The sequence below is a fragment of the Cetorhinus maximus genome, chromosome 26, assembly GCF_964194155.1.
Source record: "Cetorhinus maximus chromosome 26, sCetMax3.hap1.1, whole genome shotgun sequence".
Lineage (NCBI taxonomy): Eukaryota > Metazoa > Chordata > Chondrichthyes > Lamniformes > Cetorhinidae > Cetorhinus > Cetorhinus maximus.
The window spans coordinates 17,297,843-17,317,278 of NC_135904.1; the positions used below are offsets into that span (position 1 = coordinate 17,297,843).

The 19,436-nt window shown below is 42.9% G+C and overlaps 1 protein-coding gene across 1 annotated transcript in view; it reads right to left on the reverse strand.

Moving 5' to 3' along the window:
- Positions 1-19,436, reverse strand: part of myo5aa (myosin VAa) — a 193,630-nt gene that overhangs the window by 79,228 nt on the left and 94,966 nt on the right. Inside the window, exons 11-15 of the mRNA XM_078530249.1 lie at positions 12,089-12,354; positions 9,535-9,616; positions 6,999-7,139; positions 6,222-6,347; positions 4,870-4,953 (exon numbers count right to left, since the gene is read on the reverse strand). Of these exons, the coding sequence (XP_078386375.1) occupies positions 4,870-4,953; positions 6,222-6,347; positions 6,999-7,139; positions 9,535-9,616; positions 12,089-12,354 (699 nt within the window). The remainder of the gene's footprint in view (positions 1-4,869; positions 4,954-6,221; positions 6,348-6,998; positions 7,140-9,534; positions 9,617-12,088; positions 12,355-19,436) is intronic.

The following is a 19,436-nucleotide window of genomic DNA, read 5'->3' on the forward strand; positions in this document are numbered from 1 at the left end:
AGGGGGGATCTCATAGAAACCTATGAAATTCTAACAGGGCTAGACAGGGTAGATGCAGGAAGGATGTTCCCGATGGTGGGGGAGTCCAGAACCAGGGGTCACAGTCTGAGGATATGGGGTAGGCCATTTAGGACTGAGATGAGAAGAAATTTCTTCACCCAGAGAGTGGTGAGCCTGTGGAATTCGGAACCACAGAAAGTAGTTGAGGCCAAAACATTGTATGTTTTCAAGAAGGAGTTAGATATAGCTCTTGGGGCGAAAGGGATCAAAGGATATGGGGAGAAAGTGGGAGCAGGCTATTGAGTTGGATGATCAGCCATGATCATAATGAATGATGGAGCAGGCTCAAAGGGCCGAATGGCCTACTCCTGCTCCTAGTTTCACAGAATCGCACAGTCCAGAAGAGGCTCTTTGGCCCGTTGAGTCTGCACCAACACGTGAGAAACACCTGACCTACCTACCTAATCCCATTTACCAGCACTTGGACCATAGCCTTGAATGTTATGATGTGCCAGGTGCTCATCCAGGTACTTTTTAAAGGATGTGAGGCAACCCACCTCCACCACCCTCCCAGGCAGCACATTCCAGACCGTCACCACCCTCTGGGTAAAAAAGTTTTTCCTCACATCCTCCCTAAACCTCCTGCCCTTCACCTTGAGCTTATGTCCCCTCGTGACTGACCCTTCAACTAAGGGGAACAGCTGCTCCCTATCCATCCTGTCCATGCCCCTCATAATCTTGTACACCTTGATCAGGTCGCCCCTCAGTCTTCTCTGCTCCAACGAAAACAACCCAAGTCTATCCAACCTCTCTTCATAACTTAAATGTTTCATACCAGGCAACATCATGGTGAATCTCCTCTGCACCCCCTCCAGTGCAATCACATCCTTCCTATAATGTGGTGACCAGAACTGCACACAGTACTCCAGCTGTGGCCTCACTAAGGTTCTATACAACTCCAACATGATCTCCCTACTTTTATAATCTATGCCTCGATTGATAAAGGCAAGTGTCCCATATGCCTTTTTCACCACCCCACTAACATGCCCCTCCACCTTCAGAGATCTATGGACACACACGCCAAGGTCCCTTTGTTCCTCAGAACATCCTAGTGTCATGCCGTTCATTGAATACTTCCTTGTCAAATTATTCCTTCCAAAGTGTATCACCTCTCACTTTTCAGGGTTAAATTCCATCTGCCACTTAACTGCCCATTTGACCATCCCGTCCAGATTTTCCTGTAGCCCAAGACACTCAACCTCACTGTTAACCACCCGGACAATCTTTGTGTCATCCGCAAACTTACTAATCCTACCCCCCACATAGTCATCTATGTCGTTTATATAAATGATTAATAATAGGGGACCCAGCACAGATCCCTGTGGTACGCCACTGGACACTGGCTTCCAGTCACTAAAGCATCCTTCTGTCATCACCCTCTGCCTCCTACAACTAAGCCAATTTTGAATCCACCTTATCAAATTACCCTGTATCCCATGTGCATTTGCCTTCTTTATAAGTCTCCCATGTGGGACCTTGTCAAAGGCTTTGCTGAAATCCATATAAACTACATCAACTGCACTACCCTCATCTACACACCTGGTCACCTCCTCAAAAAATTCAATCAAATTTGTTAGGTGCAACATCCCTCTGACAAAGCCCTGCTGACTATCCCTGATCAAACCTTGCCTCTCCAAGTCGAGATAAATTCTCTCCTTCAGAATGTTCTATGCTTCTATGAGATATTCAAAATCATGAGGGGTTTGGACCGAATAGATGGAGAAAAACTGTCCCCACTCGTGGAAGGATCGAGAACGAGACAGCACAGGTTTAAAGTATTTGGCAAAAGAAACAATGGTGACATGAGGAGAAACTTTTCCGTGCAGCAAGTGGCTGGGGGTGGGGGGTGGGTGTCTGGGATGCACTGAGTGTGTGGTGGGGTCAGGTGCTTCAATCGAGGCGAACAAAAGGGAACTAGATTGTTATTTAAAAAGGAGGAATATGCAGGGCCTGCGGAATATGCGAGGAGCAGGCAGGAGTTTAGCACTATGTGAATCCCTCATTCGGAGAGCCAGTGCAGACACAATGGGCTGAATTGCCTCCTTCTGCACTGTAACAATTCTGTGGGGTTGGATTCACAAGGGTTTCTCCAGTGGTCTGCACTCTCATATTGATCAGCACCCTGGCCATGGAGAGCAGGCAGTGTGAGGCAACACCAACTTAATTTTGCCCTCACCTCTCAACCACAGGCTTGCACCTTTGGCAACATTCATCTGATATTAATCAAGTTCCAGCAACTGCAGCCAATCCTTCCTCCCTAGCTCAGGGCCCTGAGGCCAGTTGTTGCCCCAGCCACACAGCCAATTTCACTCCACCCCACCCAGCCCCAACCTCCATGCTGAATGACCGCATTATCTGAGCTCAGTCTGCAATCTTCCAGGTCTGGGAGCCTCAGTGGGAAATCTAGAACACGGGGATACAGTCCCAGATCAAGGGGTCAAACATTTAGGCCTGCGATGAGGAGAAATTTCTTCACTCAGAGGACTGGACATCTTTGGAACAGTCGACCTATAGAGTTGTGAATGCTCCATCGTTGAGTATATTCAAGACTGAGATCAATAGAATATCAAGGAATCATGTGATATGTGGAGCAGGCGGGAAAGTGGATCAGGCATGAATGTATCGAATGGTGGAGCAGGCTCAAAGGGCTGAATGGCCTACTCCTTTTTTCTTTGATGTCCTTATGTGCCACCCAGGGTAGCGAATTTACCAACTGAGCCAAGGGACAGCCAAAATATGCATGTACATTTTTAAATACTGTAGATTTTTTAAATAAGATGGATGCTGCGAAGGCGGGGAGGAGATTAATTCCTCTCTTGATTTGTTATTCCCAATCAGCAGACATATCCAACACAAACACAAAAATTGCTGGAAAAACTCAGCAGGTCTGACGGCATCTGTGGAGAGGAAGGCAGAGTTAACGTTTCGAGTCCGTATGATTCTTCATCAGAACTAAAGAGGAATAAGAAAAGTGGTGAAATATAAGCTGTTTAAGGGGGGTGGGGGTGGGACAGGTGGAGCTGGTTAGAGGGCCAGTGATAGGTGGAGGCAAAGGAGAAATTGCCAAAGATGTCGTTAACAAAAGGATAAAGGGGTGTTGACGGTGGTGATATTAGCTAAAGGTGACATTAAGGGCTAGAAAGCAGGATGAGCAAGTGGCCCTAATGGGGGTGGGGTGGGGGGGAAGGGATCGAAATAGGCTAAAAAGGTGGAAATAAAACAATAGATGGACATATCAAGTATTATTGTTTTTGGTTGTTAGAAAGTGGAAGGCCTGGGGCTCTCCATCTCATGCAGCAGCCAGAAATACAAACCGGAAACTTTAAAAGTCTTTACCTTCTGAGGAGTCAACATCCATGAGCATCAAATAGAACAAAAGAAATGTAACAGTCAGCATTAAACAGAAAACTCAATCAAAAAAAAAAGCATCGTCCAGTTATTCCAATTTTCTTACTGCCCTCAGCTGCTGTCCTTATTACTGAAATATCCATTGCCCATTGATGCCAATTCCAAGTAGCCAATGATAATACAGGATTCTTTGACGCCAAGGGCTTAATTTTCACAGTCCTTTGATGGCAGGCTTGAAGGCTGGGGTGGCGGGGGCATGTAAATAGTGGCAAACCGTGTCAGGAGGTTTCCCTGGGGAGGGCAGGAATGCACAGCAGGTGCCTGCAGCCTGGAGGTAGGCAACTTCCAGAATTAGGCCCCAATGAGGGTCGATTTTCCAGCCTCACTGGCAGCAGAGCAGCTCGCTCCCCGCTATGTGGGGAGGCCGTCAGCTCAATGGAGTCAGCCTCACTGCAGCAGGTTGGGTGGGGGGAATCCATAGGAGCCAGAGGCTCCATCCCCCAAAAAGGGGGCACGAAAGGCAGCCCTACAGGCCCGACGATCCAAACGGAGGGGATTCCACCCCTCCTCCCGATCTGAGGAGCCTGCCACATTTCCCCCCTCTAAAATAATTATTTATTTTTCACCTCCCTGTTGAGCCATTTTCAAGATCTCCTACCTGTCTCAGCTGTGCCCACCTCTACCAGTAGGGCTTCCAAGGCTCAAGAGCTGCCGGCCTTCTGATTGGAGCTGCAGCATTGGGGGCCTGTCATCCATCCTTAATAGGACGGCCAGCTCGGTGATGGCTAATTAAGAGGTGGCCTCTGGGAGCGTTGCTATGCCAATCTCAGTGCTGACCCCTATTTGGTCCCAAAACCCATGGGAATATCCTAACCAATCAACAGGCTATTGACTCAAAGGACCGCATTATGGGGAAGACTCATCCTCTATCCACCATGTCCATATATTCAATTCCAACAGGGGGTGCTAGGTAACCAGGAGGAACAGGAATCCATGGCCATCTTCACACTCCTAACCCAGGTACATTGTATTGCTGCCCAAGTAGAGATAGGTTAACTCAGCACCGACTAGGCATCAAACTTGGGACCACCCTGCCCTGTGTAACCTATCAATTCCCCAATTTGGATCAAGGGATTTCCAAGTTTGTTTTTTTTTTATAAATCATCTCAGTGAAAAAAAAAATGCAAGAATACCAATTTTTCACCAACATTAATTTTCCTTTGCATTAGCACCAAATTTTCACATTACACCTGCACTGTGAGAAACCCAAATGTACGTTATGATGTTTTCTAGTTATCCTGTGCAGGACTGTCCACAGGTAGCAGGATGAGAGGCAGCTTTATGACAGGAATGCTGGGTTACATAACATACAATGTGCCATTTTTCTGAGATGTGAATGCCCAGTCAAAACAGGTTCTAGATTTTCACATGTACAACTGCGAGGTGACAGGAAGCACTCACCTTACTCGCCTTCAGTACCGTGATCTGTTCTTCATACACAGTATCCTTGTTCTTTTCTAAAAACCCCTCACACTGGTACTCAACCTGTTCAAGACCATCAAGCAACAATATTCATTAGGAACAACACAAGATACACATTCATGAGTAATTGCCGCAGCTTTCTGAAAAAAAGATCGCAGTCAAAATTAATTCAAAAAACATAATAACTTAGACGCCTGTGCTCCTCAGAGCAAAAATATAAAAGGTCAAAGAAAGTCAGGGTGGTAGTCCTGCTACTGAGAAGCTTAAAAGGCAGTTAAATGCCATTGATCATAGAGTGGCAAACATCAGAAGAGCATTTCTAATAACTCAAACAAAACGATTGTTTGGAGAATTTCAAATTCTGTATTTCTGTCCAGGGGTGTTAAAGATTTCAGCTCTGGAGAAGTTAATCAGCAAGAGCCAAATATTCTTTACAAAAAATACAGTCCTGCTAAAAAGACAGCTTCTCTGCTAACAAGACTGGACAAGCTTAATCAGAACCAGATCAGTCTGCTTCCATCCAGAGAGGGCACAATAATGTAAGTAAACACATGTGATCATTTCAGAATAGGAGCTCAACCAGAGTTAGCAACATAAATAAAGTATCGATACCATTTAGTGACATGTCACAGAAACAATTCTCTCACCCGATTACAGGCAGCACAGAATTTCCCCCCTCTGTCAGTATAGAGGGGGGCAGAGAGACAGATGGCCCTGAAGTGCAGCCTTAAGTGTCTTGGAAGGATTGTAATGGATTTTATGGCTGGTATACAGTTCTTAGAGCAACATTGTTCAACGGGTGTCGTTTTTCTCTTGCCAATTTTATTTCTCTCCAATCTTCCCCTGAAGACACTGAGTTCAGTTCTATGAAAACGGTATCTGACTGAAGTGGCCATTATTTATGAATGATCCTTGATAATGGCAATTCGGTCACAGATGAATTACATTTCATCCTGAGGCAGTCATCAACTGGTATGTACACACACCACGGTCAACTAGTATATAACAAAACCCAAGTCCACACAAACACAATCATTGAGCGATTAGGAATGATTTTTAAAGGCAAAAGACTGAAATATAAAAGCTGCCTAGGCACCCAAGGATTAACTGAGAAGCCAGCAATGAGATTGGAATCCTCATGTCACAGATGCTTTTGAGGCTCTGCACAATCTCGGTGAAACAATACAAATCCTCCACATGTATACAGACAATTTCCTATTGTTATCACCAGCTGGTCACCAAGTTTCACACTTATGCCTCCTAAAATAGGACAAATCATGATATCCACACACACTGTCCCAAGGGATAAGGTGATTAGAAAATCCTTTTACCTTGTCAGCAAAGTGCTGGATAATGAAGGCCTTGTTTGACAAGCGTGGTTTATGAAATAGTGCAGTCTTGTTTAGGTGAGTGTTGTACAGCTTCTGAGCCCAAGTGTCATCAGATCCTCTGGGCATCTTAATGTAAAAGAAAATATGAAAAACACCAGTCATGAATGAGAATCAATATGTGCTTTTGTGAAATTAGAATAAAATGGTATAATCTTAAGTGAAAACTACTCTAAAGTTCATGTTATAAAGAATATTTTATGTCTGCTCCTAGGTGAAGCTTAGTTTCCTTGAGGTCAACTACATACGGTCAGATTGGAGTCACATGGTTTTCATCTCTGAAGGACATTAAAAGAAGTAGTTGGGTTGTTTTTGAGAAACAATCGGGTGGTTTTCATGGTTATTTTATCTGGTGCCAGCCCACAGTTTACAGGATTAACCGATTTCAAATTCCCAACTTATATGGCCAGATTTGTACTCAAAGCTCTGGACTGCTTGCATGTACCACAACCACTTGGCTACTGTACCTAACCGCAATTTAGTTCAAGTAATGGCGAACTGTTATGACACGGGGGAAATCTTTCTCAGCTGAACAGCCTGTCAAACCCAGCTGGACAAGCATTGCCAGGCTTCCGATGCCTGAAATATAATGACCCAAATATTTTATCTATCTTGGTCAATTTGAACCACAGAAGCAACTCAGTTAGTGACGTGAGAACACTAAGGCAGGAGACCAGCTATGGAATGAAAGTCAAACCATTTATAATTGTCGAGACTTGCCTTGCACTCTTCATCCAATAGGTCCAGAATGCCAAGTTTAGCTTCAATTAGATTGATGCAAGGTTGATTGTCGTAAAAATCTATTAGTGTCCATGGGATCTGTTCCTTCATATACTCTTCCTGCTCCAACTTGAACACGTGCTGGAAAGCAAAAAATAAATCTATGTTAGTTATCACTGGCCTCTAAACTGCTGAATGTATTAAATCAGCTAAATTCAACCTTCCATCCATTTAAATACTCAAAGGGAGAGAGAGCAATAATATGTTGGTGGCAGGGTGAATTGCTACATTGGGCAGAGTCACCATGTGCAGCAACGCTGTTGGATTGTTATGGGGATCTGCACTGATTGTCAAACCTGCATCTTTGGCCTGTGGTTAAAGAACATCTTAATTCACTGGATATTTAGATCAAGGCTCTACCAGTTTCCACCACTTATTCAAGGCAGCTTTTAAAATTCAATCTAGTAGGCAAAAATCAGAACACGTTCTACTGGCAAAATGTAACCATTATTATTTGCCCATGTACTACATCTAGTTTAGATTTTATACTTTCTCTTTCTGATCCTGAGCAAAGAGACTGCCTCTCCCAGCTCACATGAATATGACATATTCAATTCCACTGATATAGCAACAGTAATACATGTAAAACCTGCTCTAACCCCTGCCCAGTGAAGACTCCACAACCTTTCACCCAAGAAAGGTGCTAGAATTTTGATGGTTATGGACACTTGCATTCATTTGCAGTTTACTGTGCAATTTGACACAGGAAAGCACACAGTGATCGGTCACAAACCATTACCCGAGTTAGCATTTCAATTAGAATGTCAGTACAAAGGGGTAGAAATTAGTCTGGGCCCATTTTCACAAGCAGTGCAGGAGGGAACCGAGAGGCAAAAGGCTTGCCCAAAATTAAGCCTCATCTATATTTTCAGGGGAGCTGCCAACACCTGTTGTGTCCCCCAGGCAGCTTCACCCGACAGGAGAAATTACTTTTGGGCCCCTAGCAGCCAGTTTTAGGTGAGTTCAGGGAGGGGAGTTTGGATGAGGCAATAGAGAGGCAGCTGATCTCCAGGACTGTGGAGTCGGTCAGAGCCCGCCTGCTCCTTTTGGCTCCACAGAAAGGCATTTCTTAGTTTTAAAATTAAACATGCCTTTAGTTGGTGATCAAGGAGATTGCTAAAGAACCCTGAGCAGGACAAGCTGACTGCCTGGCCCTTCATCAGCAACATATCTTATGGAGAGTTCTTTCAAAAACTATTGGGCATATTGAAAGGGCCTAACACCTGGAAGAGGTGTCTACCTTCACAATTAAAACATAGTCTCCATGATTTAGCAGCAAAATCCTGTGCAGTTTGGACCCAGGTATTATCACTTCTAAGTTGGTTCGCTCCGCACCTTATGTCCAAAAACAGGTGCACCACATAACAATTTCTCGTCTATGATCTCACTTATCTTAATTCGACCATTAATAGCACTGCACTTGCCCAGCACATGTTCAACTCCTTTTAGCTTCCCACGCTTTTTTTTGGTAACACTGGCAGCTTTTCAGATACACCAACAATTAAAAAGATAGTCCCAAAATGCTTCAATGCTGATGAATTGTTATGTGAATTTAAATTCTGTACTCCAAGCCACAGCTAAAAGCAATAACATTCTCCCGTGTGTAGAACACAATGTCTGTTGAGTTTAAATTAGTTTGTGTTTGACTTTTCCTGACTTTGCCCAGCGTTCAGTATTTTCAGTGGGGAGGTAGACCTGCAGGAAGAACACAGGCTAGAAAGCCCTCTCAACCCTGAAGTTAAAAAAAAGATAACCTGGGATAATGGTGGCCCTGTTGCTCCTAAAAGGACTGTAGCTGGAGACAAAAATGATTCATTGAATTTGGTAACTGGAGCCCAACATATGCAGTTTTAATGTACTCGCATCAGAGCAGAAGTAGCATACAGGAACAGGAAGGGGCTATTTAGCCCCACAGGCCATGGCTGATCTGAGACCTAGTCCCACACACTCATCTTTGCTGTTGCATGACGGAAGCATGAAAAAAAATCCCCCCCCCCACCTCCGTCAAATCTTTCGAACAGAGGCTTTAATTATTTATTTCAACACACAATGCAACTTCCACTGGCATCTACTTTCCAAACCCATGCAAGAGTAGTAACTGCCTTCAACATGTCTGGCACCATTCTTTGCCGTTAGTCAAGCTGACTGCCTCCTTGACTATTGGGTTGCTTAGGGAATCTGCTCTTGATGTTTAATCAAACATTACAGGAATAGAAATTAGACTTGGATGATGGCACGAAATTAAATTTGCCACATCAGCCAGCCATTATATTCCCTGACTAATGTCCAGCTCCATTGGCTTCCCCAGAACTAAACAGGTGTATGACAGGCGGCCAATGAAATATCACCTGTTCAATGTCACTGCCCAAGGTGAATATCTAACTGAAGCAGAAAGATGTGCACAGATCAATGAGATAACTGTAAAATTCTAACACTGTTGAGACACACAAACTCAAAAGGGCCCCTCTTTACTTACCATATTAAACTGTTGCTGTAATTTTTCATTGGCATAATTGATGCAAAATTGTTCAAAACTGTTTGTTTCAAAAGTTTCAAACCTGCATAAAGATCAAGAACATGAACTGCACTTAAAAGACGACCAAAACTTTTTTTCTTAAATAAAATGAACAAATTGATTTCAGGGAACACGCACATTATGAGCCTGGGTTGCTATACTCATGCCTCTAGGTAACCAAGTCTGATAAATCAGCTATTCGAGAAACTTCCATGAAATTTTCAAACTGGCCAACATAGTCTAGTTGAAATAAGATGGGCAGAGCAATGGGGAGCATTGGCAGTGCTGGGTGATAGAATATTAACTCAGTACTGAAAGTACTTAGGAGGATGCAGATTCTAGCTCTCATAGCACCTGCACCCATGTAAGTGCCAACCTGAATGGGGAGGTGCCCACTGGACCTGCAAACAGGAATATGCCAGCAAGGTGGTAATCCCACAGCTCCCAATGGCTGACAAAAGGAGGCAATAGTAGAAATTCAGGAACAGCCCATCACACGTGCTCTCAACAGTTGATCACAAATCCTGTCAGAGTGAGAAGAAAACAGGGTAATTCATGGTGGGAGAAATAGATTTTAAAATATTCTGTCATGGACTTTAATAACCGATCAGATCCACAACACGTTAACTTCGTAGAACTCAAAACAATTTTTTTCAATGAAGTCTTTGGAACACGTGAATGTGATATAGGTGCAACTAAGAGTATGACAGCTTAATATGTGAATATGATTGAAGAGAGGATGAAATAGTGTAATATGAGCGCCTGATAAAGGTGTAATGCTCGAGTATGATGTAGCTACGAGAGAACGCCATAGATTTAAAACGCTGTTGTTATCCACTTCTTTTATCCTCAAGTAAAAGAGAATTGTGAACCTGCACAAACTTACTCCAACTCAGCTTTTCCAGAGAAACGCAAAACCTGGAACTGGGAGTGGCAGTGAAAGAGAAGCGAGCTCCCTAATTACAAAACAACTTGGATGTAAGTGGGCAAAACACTGAGACACGGCATTTAATGAGAAAAAGTGTAAAATACTACACATACGAATGGGCGTCACGTGCTCCGTGAACGGTGTCAGCTAAGGATGAAGTTGAAAGAGACACAGGGGTCTTAGTAGGCGTGACTCTCAACATATCCAAATCAACACAGAGCAGCAAGCAGCCAATAGAATGTTAAATAGCCAGAACATGGAACACATCTGAGGAATTCTGAAATTGTACAGTACTTTGTTCAGACCACAGTGTGAATATTATATCTGTGTCCGGTTAGTGAAAAGCCAAAGCCTAATCACTAGTGTCAAAAAACTGAGCTGTAAAGAAAATTGGAACAATCTGAACTTTCAGGCTTAAGATCAGGCAACTAAGTGGTTAACTTGACAGTCGAATAATGATTCAATTTTAAGTGACTCAACCTTGTTTTCAAATTCCTCCATGGCCTGGCCCCTCTTCTTTTCTGTAATCTCCTCCACCCCTACAAGCCTCCGAGATCTCGGCGCTCCTCCAATCTTGAACATCTCGAACATCCCTGATTTTAATCACTCTACCATTGATGGCCATGCATCAGCTGCCTAGGCTGTAAGCTCTGGAATTCCCTCCCTTAATGTCAGCCTCACCCTCTCTTTCTTTAAAATGCACCTTAAAACCTACCTTTTTGATCAAGCTTTTGATGGTACTGTCTGGAGTTCAATGTCAAAATTTTCACTGATAACTCGTTAAGCCCCTTGAGACATCAGCTATGTTAAAGGAGCTTGTATACAAGATAGCTGGCAGGATGGAGAAAGTTAGTCTGGCAAACTACCTTCAACCAAATTGCAAGAGTAAACCCATAGGTTCAAGTTAATGGAAGGCAAATTTAAGACTGAAAGCAAGAAGCATCCTTACAAAAAGTGTGATCAAAACATAGATTGGACTCCAAGAATTGATAATGGAGGCAAAAAAATCTAAAAGCATTTCTGAAAGACTGGGATGCCACAATGGAGGAACTAACAGTTTTTTGAAATGGATGAGTCAGGAAGGAACAATATCAGAGTCTTTCTGGTTGGATGAACTAATTTGGCGATGAATGATCATCCCAATTAACTTCACCTTCTTTCCTTCGTTCTTCAATCTACCAAGATTTAACAACCTACGTGTCATGCCACCTAACCAAGGCTTCTTGATCTTTTGCCTCTGCTCCCCTTGTCTTTCCAAACTTGGAAAATATTGCAGGATATTACCAAGACTTCTCATCCATGTATCCTGGATATGTGGGATTCATTTCAAATGAAGATCCCTGTGTACACTATCCAAAATCAAAAGGTTATCCCAAACTAAGCTGCAGAAAACATTGCAAACCACTAAATCTGATCAGAGTACCACTGATGCTCAATAAATGGCCTTACTCTTGATATTCGGGGAACCTATTCTCTAACACCTACCTTAACAAATTGCAGAATCATCAGTGGAAACAGCTTGACATTGTTACACAAAATCAATGTGCATGCAAGTCCATGAAAGTTGAGGCAGACCAGCCAACTCACCCATATATATCCAGCACTCCGATGAATGAATGTTGCTTTACTGAAGCATGTAGAGATTTGTTGACATGGTGGACAATCCAGTTGAAGAGACTGGCATAGATATGCTTCGCCAGGGCATCCCTGGCATTGATGGCCTGAAGCTTGGGCATGGGCTTGATATAGGTCTCTGAGCCAGTGACAATCTTTCTGTGGCAGAGCCAGTGAGCCATCTGTTCATAGTCCACGCCCAGCAGATCACAGAAGATGATCAAGTGTTCGGTATTAGGCTGCCAGAAACAGAAAACCACATCACAATCGATTTGTGCAGGTCACTTCACAAGTCAGCTCATTTCTTTTTAAAAAAATCAGTCAGGTGGGACATAAAACAGCATTGTTAAAAACTGTGCATAATCAAACCACGCCAATCATGTAGCAAGGAGCCTGAACACACATGGTGCTTTATTTGGTTCCTCCACTCATTTCAGTACTGCGCACAATGAGCTCTTTATTAGAAAAAGATTACAGTGGCAGAGAGAATTGCATCAGAGATTGCTGAGTTCATCCTCAAGCATTGTCTTTTTCTTGTCCTTATCCTTACCAACTTGGAAAGCGATTGTGTGTAAATATTTTGTTTTCGGAACACAGTGCCGATTCCAGTACATGAATGAAATGGAACCAAAGACAAACAACATCGTTAAGTATGGTCCAGGTCAGAAGCAGATCAGGGATTAAGCAGATTTTTCACTGCTTCTTTTAAAAAAAAACTTAATCATTGGTGTAATTGTGAGGTGAAGTACTCCAACAGACAGTGCCAACGTTCAGAAACATCCGACATCCCAGTGATAAGTAGTATTGGCACTGAAACTGCACCCATAGAGGAGTAAATTGGCAATCTATTTGTCTAATCTGTGGTAGATTTTTTTTTAGGATTCATATTAACACACAACATATCAACACAAGGATAACCAGGTCCTTTCTCTGGTGTTCAGACTCGTTACCGTGCCTTCCCTACATCAACCAACAGAGGGCACTTTTAACATGTCAATATTAGAGGTGCCTGCAATGTATTCAGATACCATGTCAGCCTCATCAGTAAATCACCAATGAAGCTGCCTACAAATCAAGTAACTAAGTCTCTAGCTGAAGTCTTATTTCTGGGAGGATTACACTCCAAGATAGATTTGGAAAAGAATAATCTGAACATTGAGTTTAAAGGGGAAATCATTTAAGAGTTTCATGAACAGTAACAAAGTAGTAAAATGTACTGAAACTTTAACTGGAGTTTGGCATATAAATTGGAAATGTCTCTTTTGTATTCTGACATTTGTTTGCATTACTGCTTTGTATAAATGACCTATAAAGTTTAAAAAACCTTCAGAGGCACAGTGATTTATGGGAAGGCCTACTCAACACACAATCACCTTGGGGATCACAGCTTGTCATTGGTTAAACTTGCATTTCAAAAAGATCTCAGGTCTGCAGGCAGCAGGAGTGAATGTTAACATGTATTTTTGTTACTTGTGATGAAATTTAGTTAAACCAATTTGACCCGGTACAAAAACAGGAAAGATAAAACAAACAAAAGGAGGCAGAAACATTAAGGCAATTTGATTACCCTGGTCCGATTTTGCCACTTAAAAATATTTTTTCAAGTTACAATAAAAGTCTGCCCTTTTGTAAGGAAACTCATTTTTATCATGAGCACTTTATTTAACACCTATATTATTAACTGAAAAAGAAAGACGGCCTGCATCTAAATATCTTGTTAGCATATCCCTGCTCAAAATGCTTCACCGACAGAAGGGTTTTAATAGTTACACAGTTTCCACTGGCTGGAGGACACAGTAACCACAGGACACAGATTTAAAGTGATTAGCAAAAGAACCAGAAGGGGAAATAAGATTTCCCTTTACTCAGAGCTACGATCTGGGATTCACTGCCTGACAGGAAGTAGATTCAGTAATAACTTCCAAAAGGGTATTAGATAAATACTAGGAAAGGAAACATTGCATAGGAAGGCGAAAGAGGAGTGTGGGACTAATTAGACAGTTCTAATGAGCTGGTACACATATGATGGACCTAATGGCCTCTTTTTGTGCTGTAAGAGTCAGTGATATTGTTATTAGTACACATGGTTACTAAACTTAGCAACCACTTGACACATGGCAAATTCATGCTAGCACATAGCAAAATCAGTGGATGCTTTTCTAGTTGAGGGTGCATGTTGGCCTGGATGCCAGGAGAATTTCCTGCGTCATCTGAACAGGGAGTTAGGGTCCTGGTTTAATTTTGAATCTAAATGATGGTTGGCAGTTTTTTTTATTCGTTCATGGGATGTGGGCGTCGCTGGCTAGGCCAGCATTTATTGCCCTTCCTTAAATTGCCCTTGTTCGGAGGCAACCACATTGCTGAGAGTCTGGAGACCAGAGCAGCAGATTTCCTTCCCTAAAGGACCAGATGGGTTTTTGTGACGATCAACAATGGTTTCATGGTCATCGTTAGACTTTTAATTCCAGATTTTTATTGGATTCAATTTTCACCACCTGCCTTGGTGGGATTCGAATTACCCTGTGTCTCTGGACTACTAGTCCAGTGACAATACCACTGTGCCACCACTTCCCTCAGTCTTGTTCATGAGGTGGAGCTGAGCTGAAGTGGAGCTTGAACAAACAACTTACTGGCTAAGAGAGGAGTGTTACTAACTCAGCCAAGCGGGCATTGTTTGGGAAAGTAAGGTTTTTTTTTCCCTGTTTGCTAACTTTAGTGAAATGGTTGCTGTTTTATTCTTGTGTCTGTCATTTCACTAATTGTATCAAACACTGAGCCAAATCTTCTGCACCCGTTTGGAGACAGGAAGGGCAATTAGTTCAACGGAACCATGGTGTATCTGAACCTCGCCACCCTCCCATCTCCACCAGAATTAAGTTATGGGAGGGTTCGCCCATGGTCGACCTCCCTGCCCAGCTGTCAATTGAGGACCTCAAATGGCCAATTAATGACCACTTAAGGGCCTCATCCCACTGTTGCTGGTATTAACCCAGCTGCAGGTGGGCCTGTGGCCATGCAGCATGCACAGGAATTAGAACCATGCAGCCAGCTTGTCACCTCCAGGAGGGAGGACGGGGTGCTCCCTTGATCAAAGGCACTCAATCGGGGGGTGTCCTGCTCAGAGCAACCCCCTGCCCGTTGTTGTTGACCTCCTGTACCTCACTCGCCGCAGCCCCCTCCCTACATTACTTACCTGTGGCCTAGGTGACCTTGCCATCATGGGACTCTGGTGCCTGTCCTTCCAGCAGCAGCCACAGCATCCCCAATGGCGCTGCTGAGTGCAACAGCTGCCTACCTCTGATTGGCTGACAGCTCTCAGTAGGTGAGACTTGTGCCCCTAGGGTCTTGATTCCAGGGGAAGGCCCATCGCTGGCCTCACCACTGCTTGGTTGGCTTGTGGCTCAGCGAGCCTTCCAAAAAGAGACAGCATGGGTCACCGCCAGGTCTCTAGCCGGCACGCAAGACCCCTGCACCTCAACAAGATTCCACTCACTGATTCAAACTCTCACAAATTATCACTGAAATTGGTGAAAAGAGAACATATCCACCAATTTAAAAAAACACTGGTGCTGGATCCAAACCTGGGGCATGGCTTTCAGGGTGAACTTCAATCTATATCCACAATGAGTCTTTGTGACTTCTCCAAACAATGAAGCCACTCAGTCTGCACAAACACAAGGAAGACATTCCTCCATCCTAACCAATGGCACAGCCAGTGAAGGTGGTCATGACTCCCAATTAGTTTGAGGTTGGGTATCATGTATTTGGAGGACCCAACTCCATCATTCCCAGGAAATTCTGTCCCCCTTGTTTGGCCTGCAGTCTGTCAAGTCCCCAGCCTGGCTCTGGGGTAGATTTTTCAGCATCCCCCAGTTCCCTTCCTGCCAAATTGGCCAAATATTGAGTTAGGCCAGACTCCCCACAGGCCAGGCCCACCTCCCACTGTCATTGATTTGAACTATTATAATGCGCAATACAAACAGAAATGTACAATGTTGTCCGAAGAAAGTTCCAAAGGCGCATCCGGTAAATAAAGAATGGAAACAGGCCTTCAGCAGTCTCCAGACTGATGGCGTTATTTTAAAAAAAAAATTATTCATTCATGGGATGTGGGCATCGCTGGCTAAGCCAGCATTTATTTCCCATCCCTAATTGTCCTTGTTCAGAGAGCATTTTAAGAGTCAACCACATTGCTGTGGATCTGGAGTCACATGTAGGCCAGACCAGGTAAGGGCAGCAGATTTCCTTCCCTAAAGGACATTAGTGAACCAGATGGGTTTTTTACAACAATCAACAATGGTTTAATGTTTATCATCAGACTTTTCAACTCCAGGTTTTTATTGAATTCAAATTTTTCTATCTGCTGTGGTGAGATTCGAACCCAGGTCCCCAGAGCATTACCCTGGGTCACCCTATTGTCACCCTATTACCCAGCAACAATACCACTATGCCACCACCTCCCCCACGAGGATATATATATATATTCTATTACGTATGAGCCAGAATTTCAAAAGCATTTTACCATAAAAGTAAAATCAATTCCCCTGAAATCTTCCAAGAGTCTTTAAATATGTGAAAAATATAAATGGTTTGGTATTGCGCTATGTGATATTAGCAACAAATATGCTAATTATGACTATTCATAACCATTTTCAAATTAGGTAGGTTAGAGGCTTTGTCATAAAATCACACAGCAGTTTCCAATGAATATGTTCATCCATTCATGACCAATGTTACACCATGTGATTATAACTTAACACAACTTTACAAACCAACACAAACATTCATCCAAGCTATGCACCTCACAATGAAAGAGCTCCTTGAAGTAAGACCCCATATTGCTGCACATACAGGCCTGAGTGTAAGCCATAGACTTAACTTTTTACTGAGGAGGTCTCAAGCTAACTTTCATATAAGGCAGCAATCCAAACTGAACTGTTCCAACCCTGCTCCCCCTTTTTCCTAAAAAGTTCCAGACTATTTACAAATAAAATGCAGTGACTTTAGACTGGAAAGGATATGCATTTCTAAAAAGCATTTGTAACTCTTAAAATCTTCCACTTTATTTTTCCATGGATTCCACACCCATGCTTTTTTTTATTAAAATTTACAAGAAAGCTGAACAGATATTGCGGCACCAACATTGTGCAGAGCAATATAGATGATATTGTACCAGGCTAAAAGAAGCAATGTTACGCCTTTATGTCACAGGAAGGCACAGTAGCCTAACTCCCATTGCACTACATCAAAAATTGGATATAGGGAGCAGTGAAATGTAAAAAAGGGTTATGGCAAGGGCAACAGCTATACAGGCTGCAAATGGAACATTATACCTCAGGTGGGACTGAGCCAAGCCAGGTAAGTGTCTGACGTGAACATACATAAACAGGTCATCTTAGGAGATCTGGCAATGGTTAATTGGCTGCACTTTAATTCTACTACATATGCCCATAAATCATTAGAAATAAATTTTTATTCTTTCATTTCTATAATATTTTTTAATGCAATTATTTATCTGTATGTAATTTGAAACACTTAATTTTCAAAATGAAAATCAGTGTAGGTTGACCACTGCTGCCAATCTGATCTAGGGATAGTTGCACGCTATTTTCCATGTGCACGTTACAGCGACAGATAGAGTACGAGGACTGTCACTCAAAGGATTCGGAGGGGCAGAGGGGCATCAACATTTACGCTTCACCAGGCCAAATATAAAAACACATCTAGAACGTGAGTAAATTGTAACGTGCCAAAGATTAGCACATTCCCCACCTAATTAAGAACAAAAAACATTTGAGAATGTAAGGACGATGCTGACTCTATTTAAACCACAATGAACCACTTGATGTTTTAGATCAGTTCTGGTTTGATAAAATGTGTGTGTTAATAAATAAGAAAAATATCAAAAGCTTTAGTGGTTTTCTGAAGAGCACCATATTGCAAAATGTCTAAAGGGTCAATGCAACATTTTAACAAGAGGCGAATTTAGTGTGGATAAATACTCCACTTATCATATATAGATAGCCATGTGGAAAACCACAAGCGATATACTGCTTAAATCTAGTAGAATCTACAATAGCTGCTTAAGAGATTCATTAACATCACCGAGATTGGGGCAGATAAATAGTGCTGAGGCTTTTCTCCTGAACCTATTCCAGGCTAACCATGACAGTCAAACAATTCTCCAGTGGTGCCAAGTTTCAGAAAATGTGCTCTTGTCTGATTTTAAATGTTGTAATTGTGGATGGAATCACAGCTGCAAGAGAAGGTCCAGCACATCCTTCAGTTGTTGAAATTGGTTAAGACGTCACCATTTAAGTGAGTCACTAGATCATCAACTCCGATCACATCGTTAATACTCATGTGTATGAGGTGATCCACGCACAAGAATGAGCAGGTATTCCAAAATATCTGAAGAGAAATCTCTGGTACATGTAGAGGACAACCTAAGCCACTGTGGCTCCACAAATAGGGGTAGTTTGATTTTAATGCCTGCTGATTGTTCCACACTCTGGTATCACTGTGTACAGAGATGGAGAGAGGCTGAATGCCTGAAGAGGTGAGTAAGAGAGAGAGTCCCAAATAGGCAGGAGATCGGTACCAGGCAGGAGCAGGTGAATCTGCTGCTCAGATTGATCCTAGGGAGAGAATTACCAGCAAAGTTTTCTTTCCCACCCCTGCAAAGGTCAATCCTTGGACGCCTCCTCTTTCATATCTATAGGCTGTTCATTAGCCAACGTTATTCACAGACATGGGGTGTGCTTCCACTATTTGCTGAAGGCAATCAGTTTTATATCTCCATTACCTCCCTTGATCCCTCTGCTATCTCTGTGCTCTCACACTGGCTGCTCAACATCCAGTTTTGGATGAGGCACAATTTCCTCCCATTAAACGTTGCTAAGACTGAAGTCATTATCGTTGGTCCCCAACACAAACAGTTTTTTGAGCCATCCAATCCAACCTCTTGCCAGGTAACTGTCTCAGGCTGAACAAGACTGCGTGATGCTCAGCATTTTGTTCCACCCAATGAGAGTTGGTTCTGATCTTGTCATCGAGATTCTCTCTCTCAATCACAAAGACATCCTACTTGCATCTCCCCACCATAAAAACATGTGCCTCTGCCCCTACCTCAGACCACCAACCGCTGAAACCCTCATTCATGTAACCTCCAAACCAGACAAATCCAATAATCTTTTGGTTGGCCTCCCATCCTTCATCCTTCATAAACTACAATCAATCCAAAGCTCTGCTATCCAATTCCCCACCAGGTCCCACTCATCCTTCACACCTACATTGGCACTCAATTCCCTATTGCCTCAAA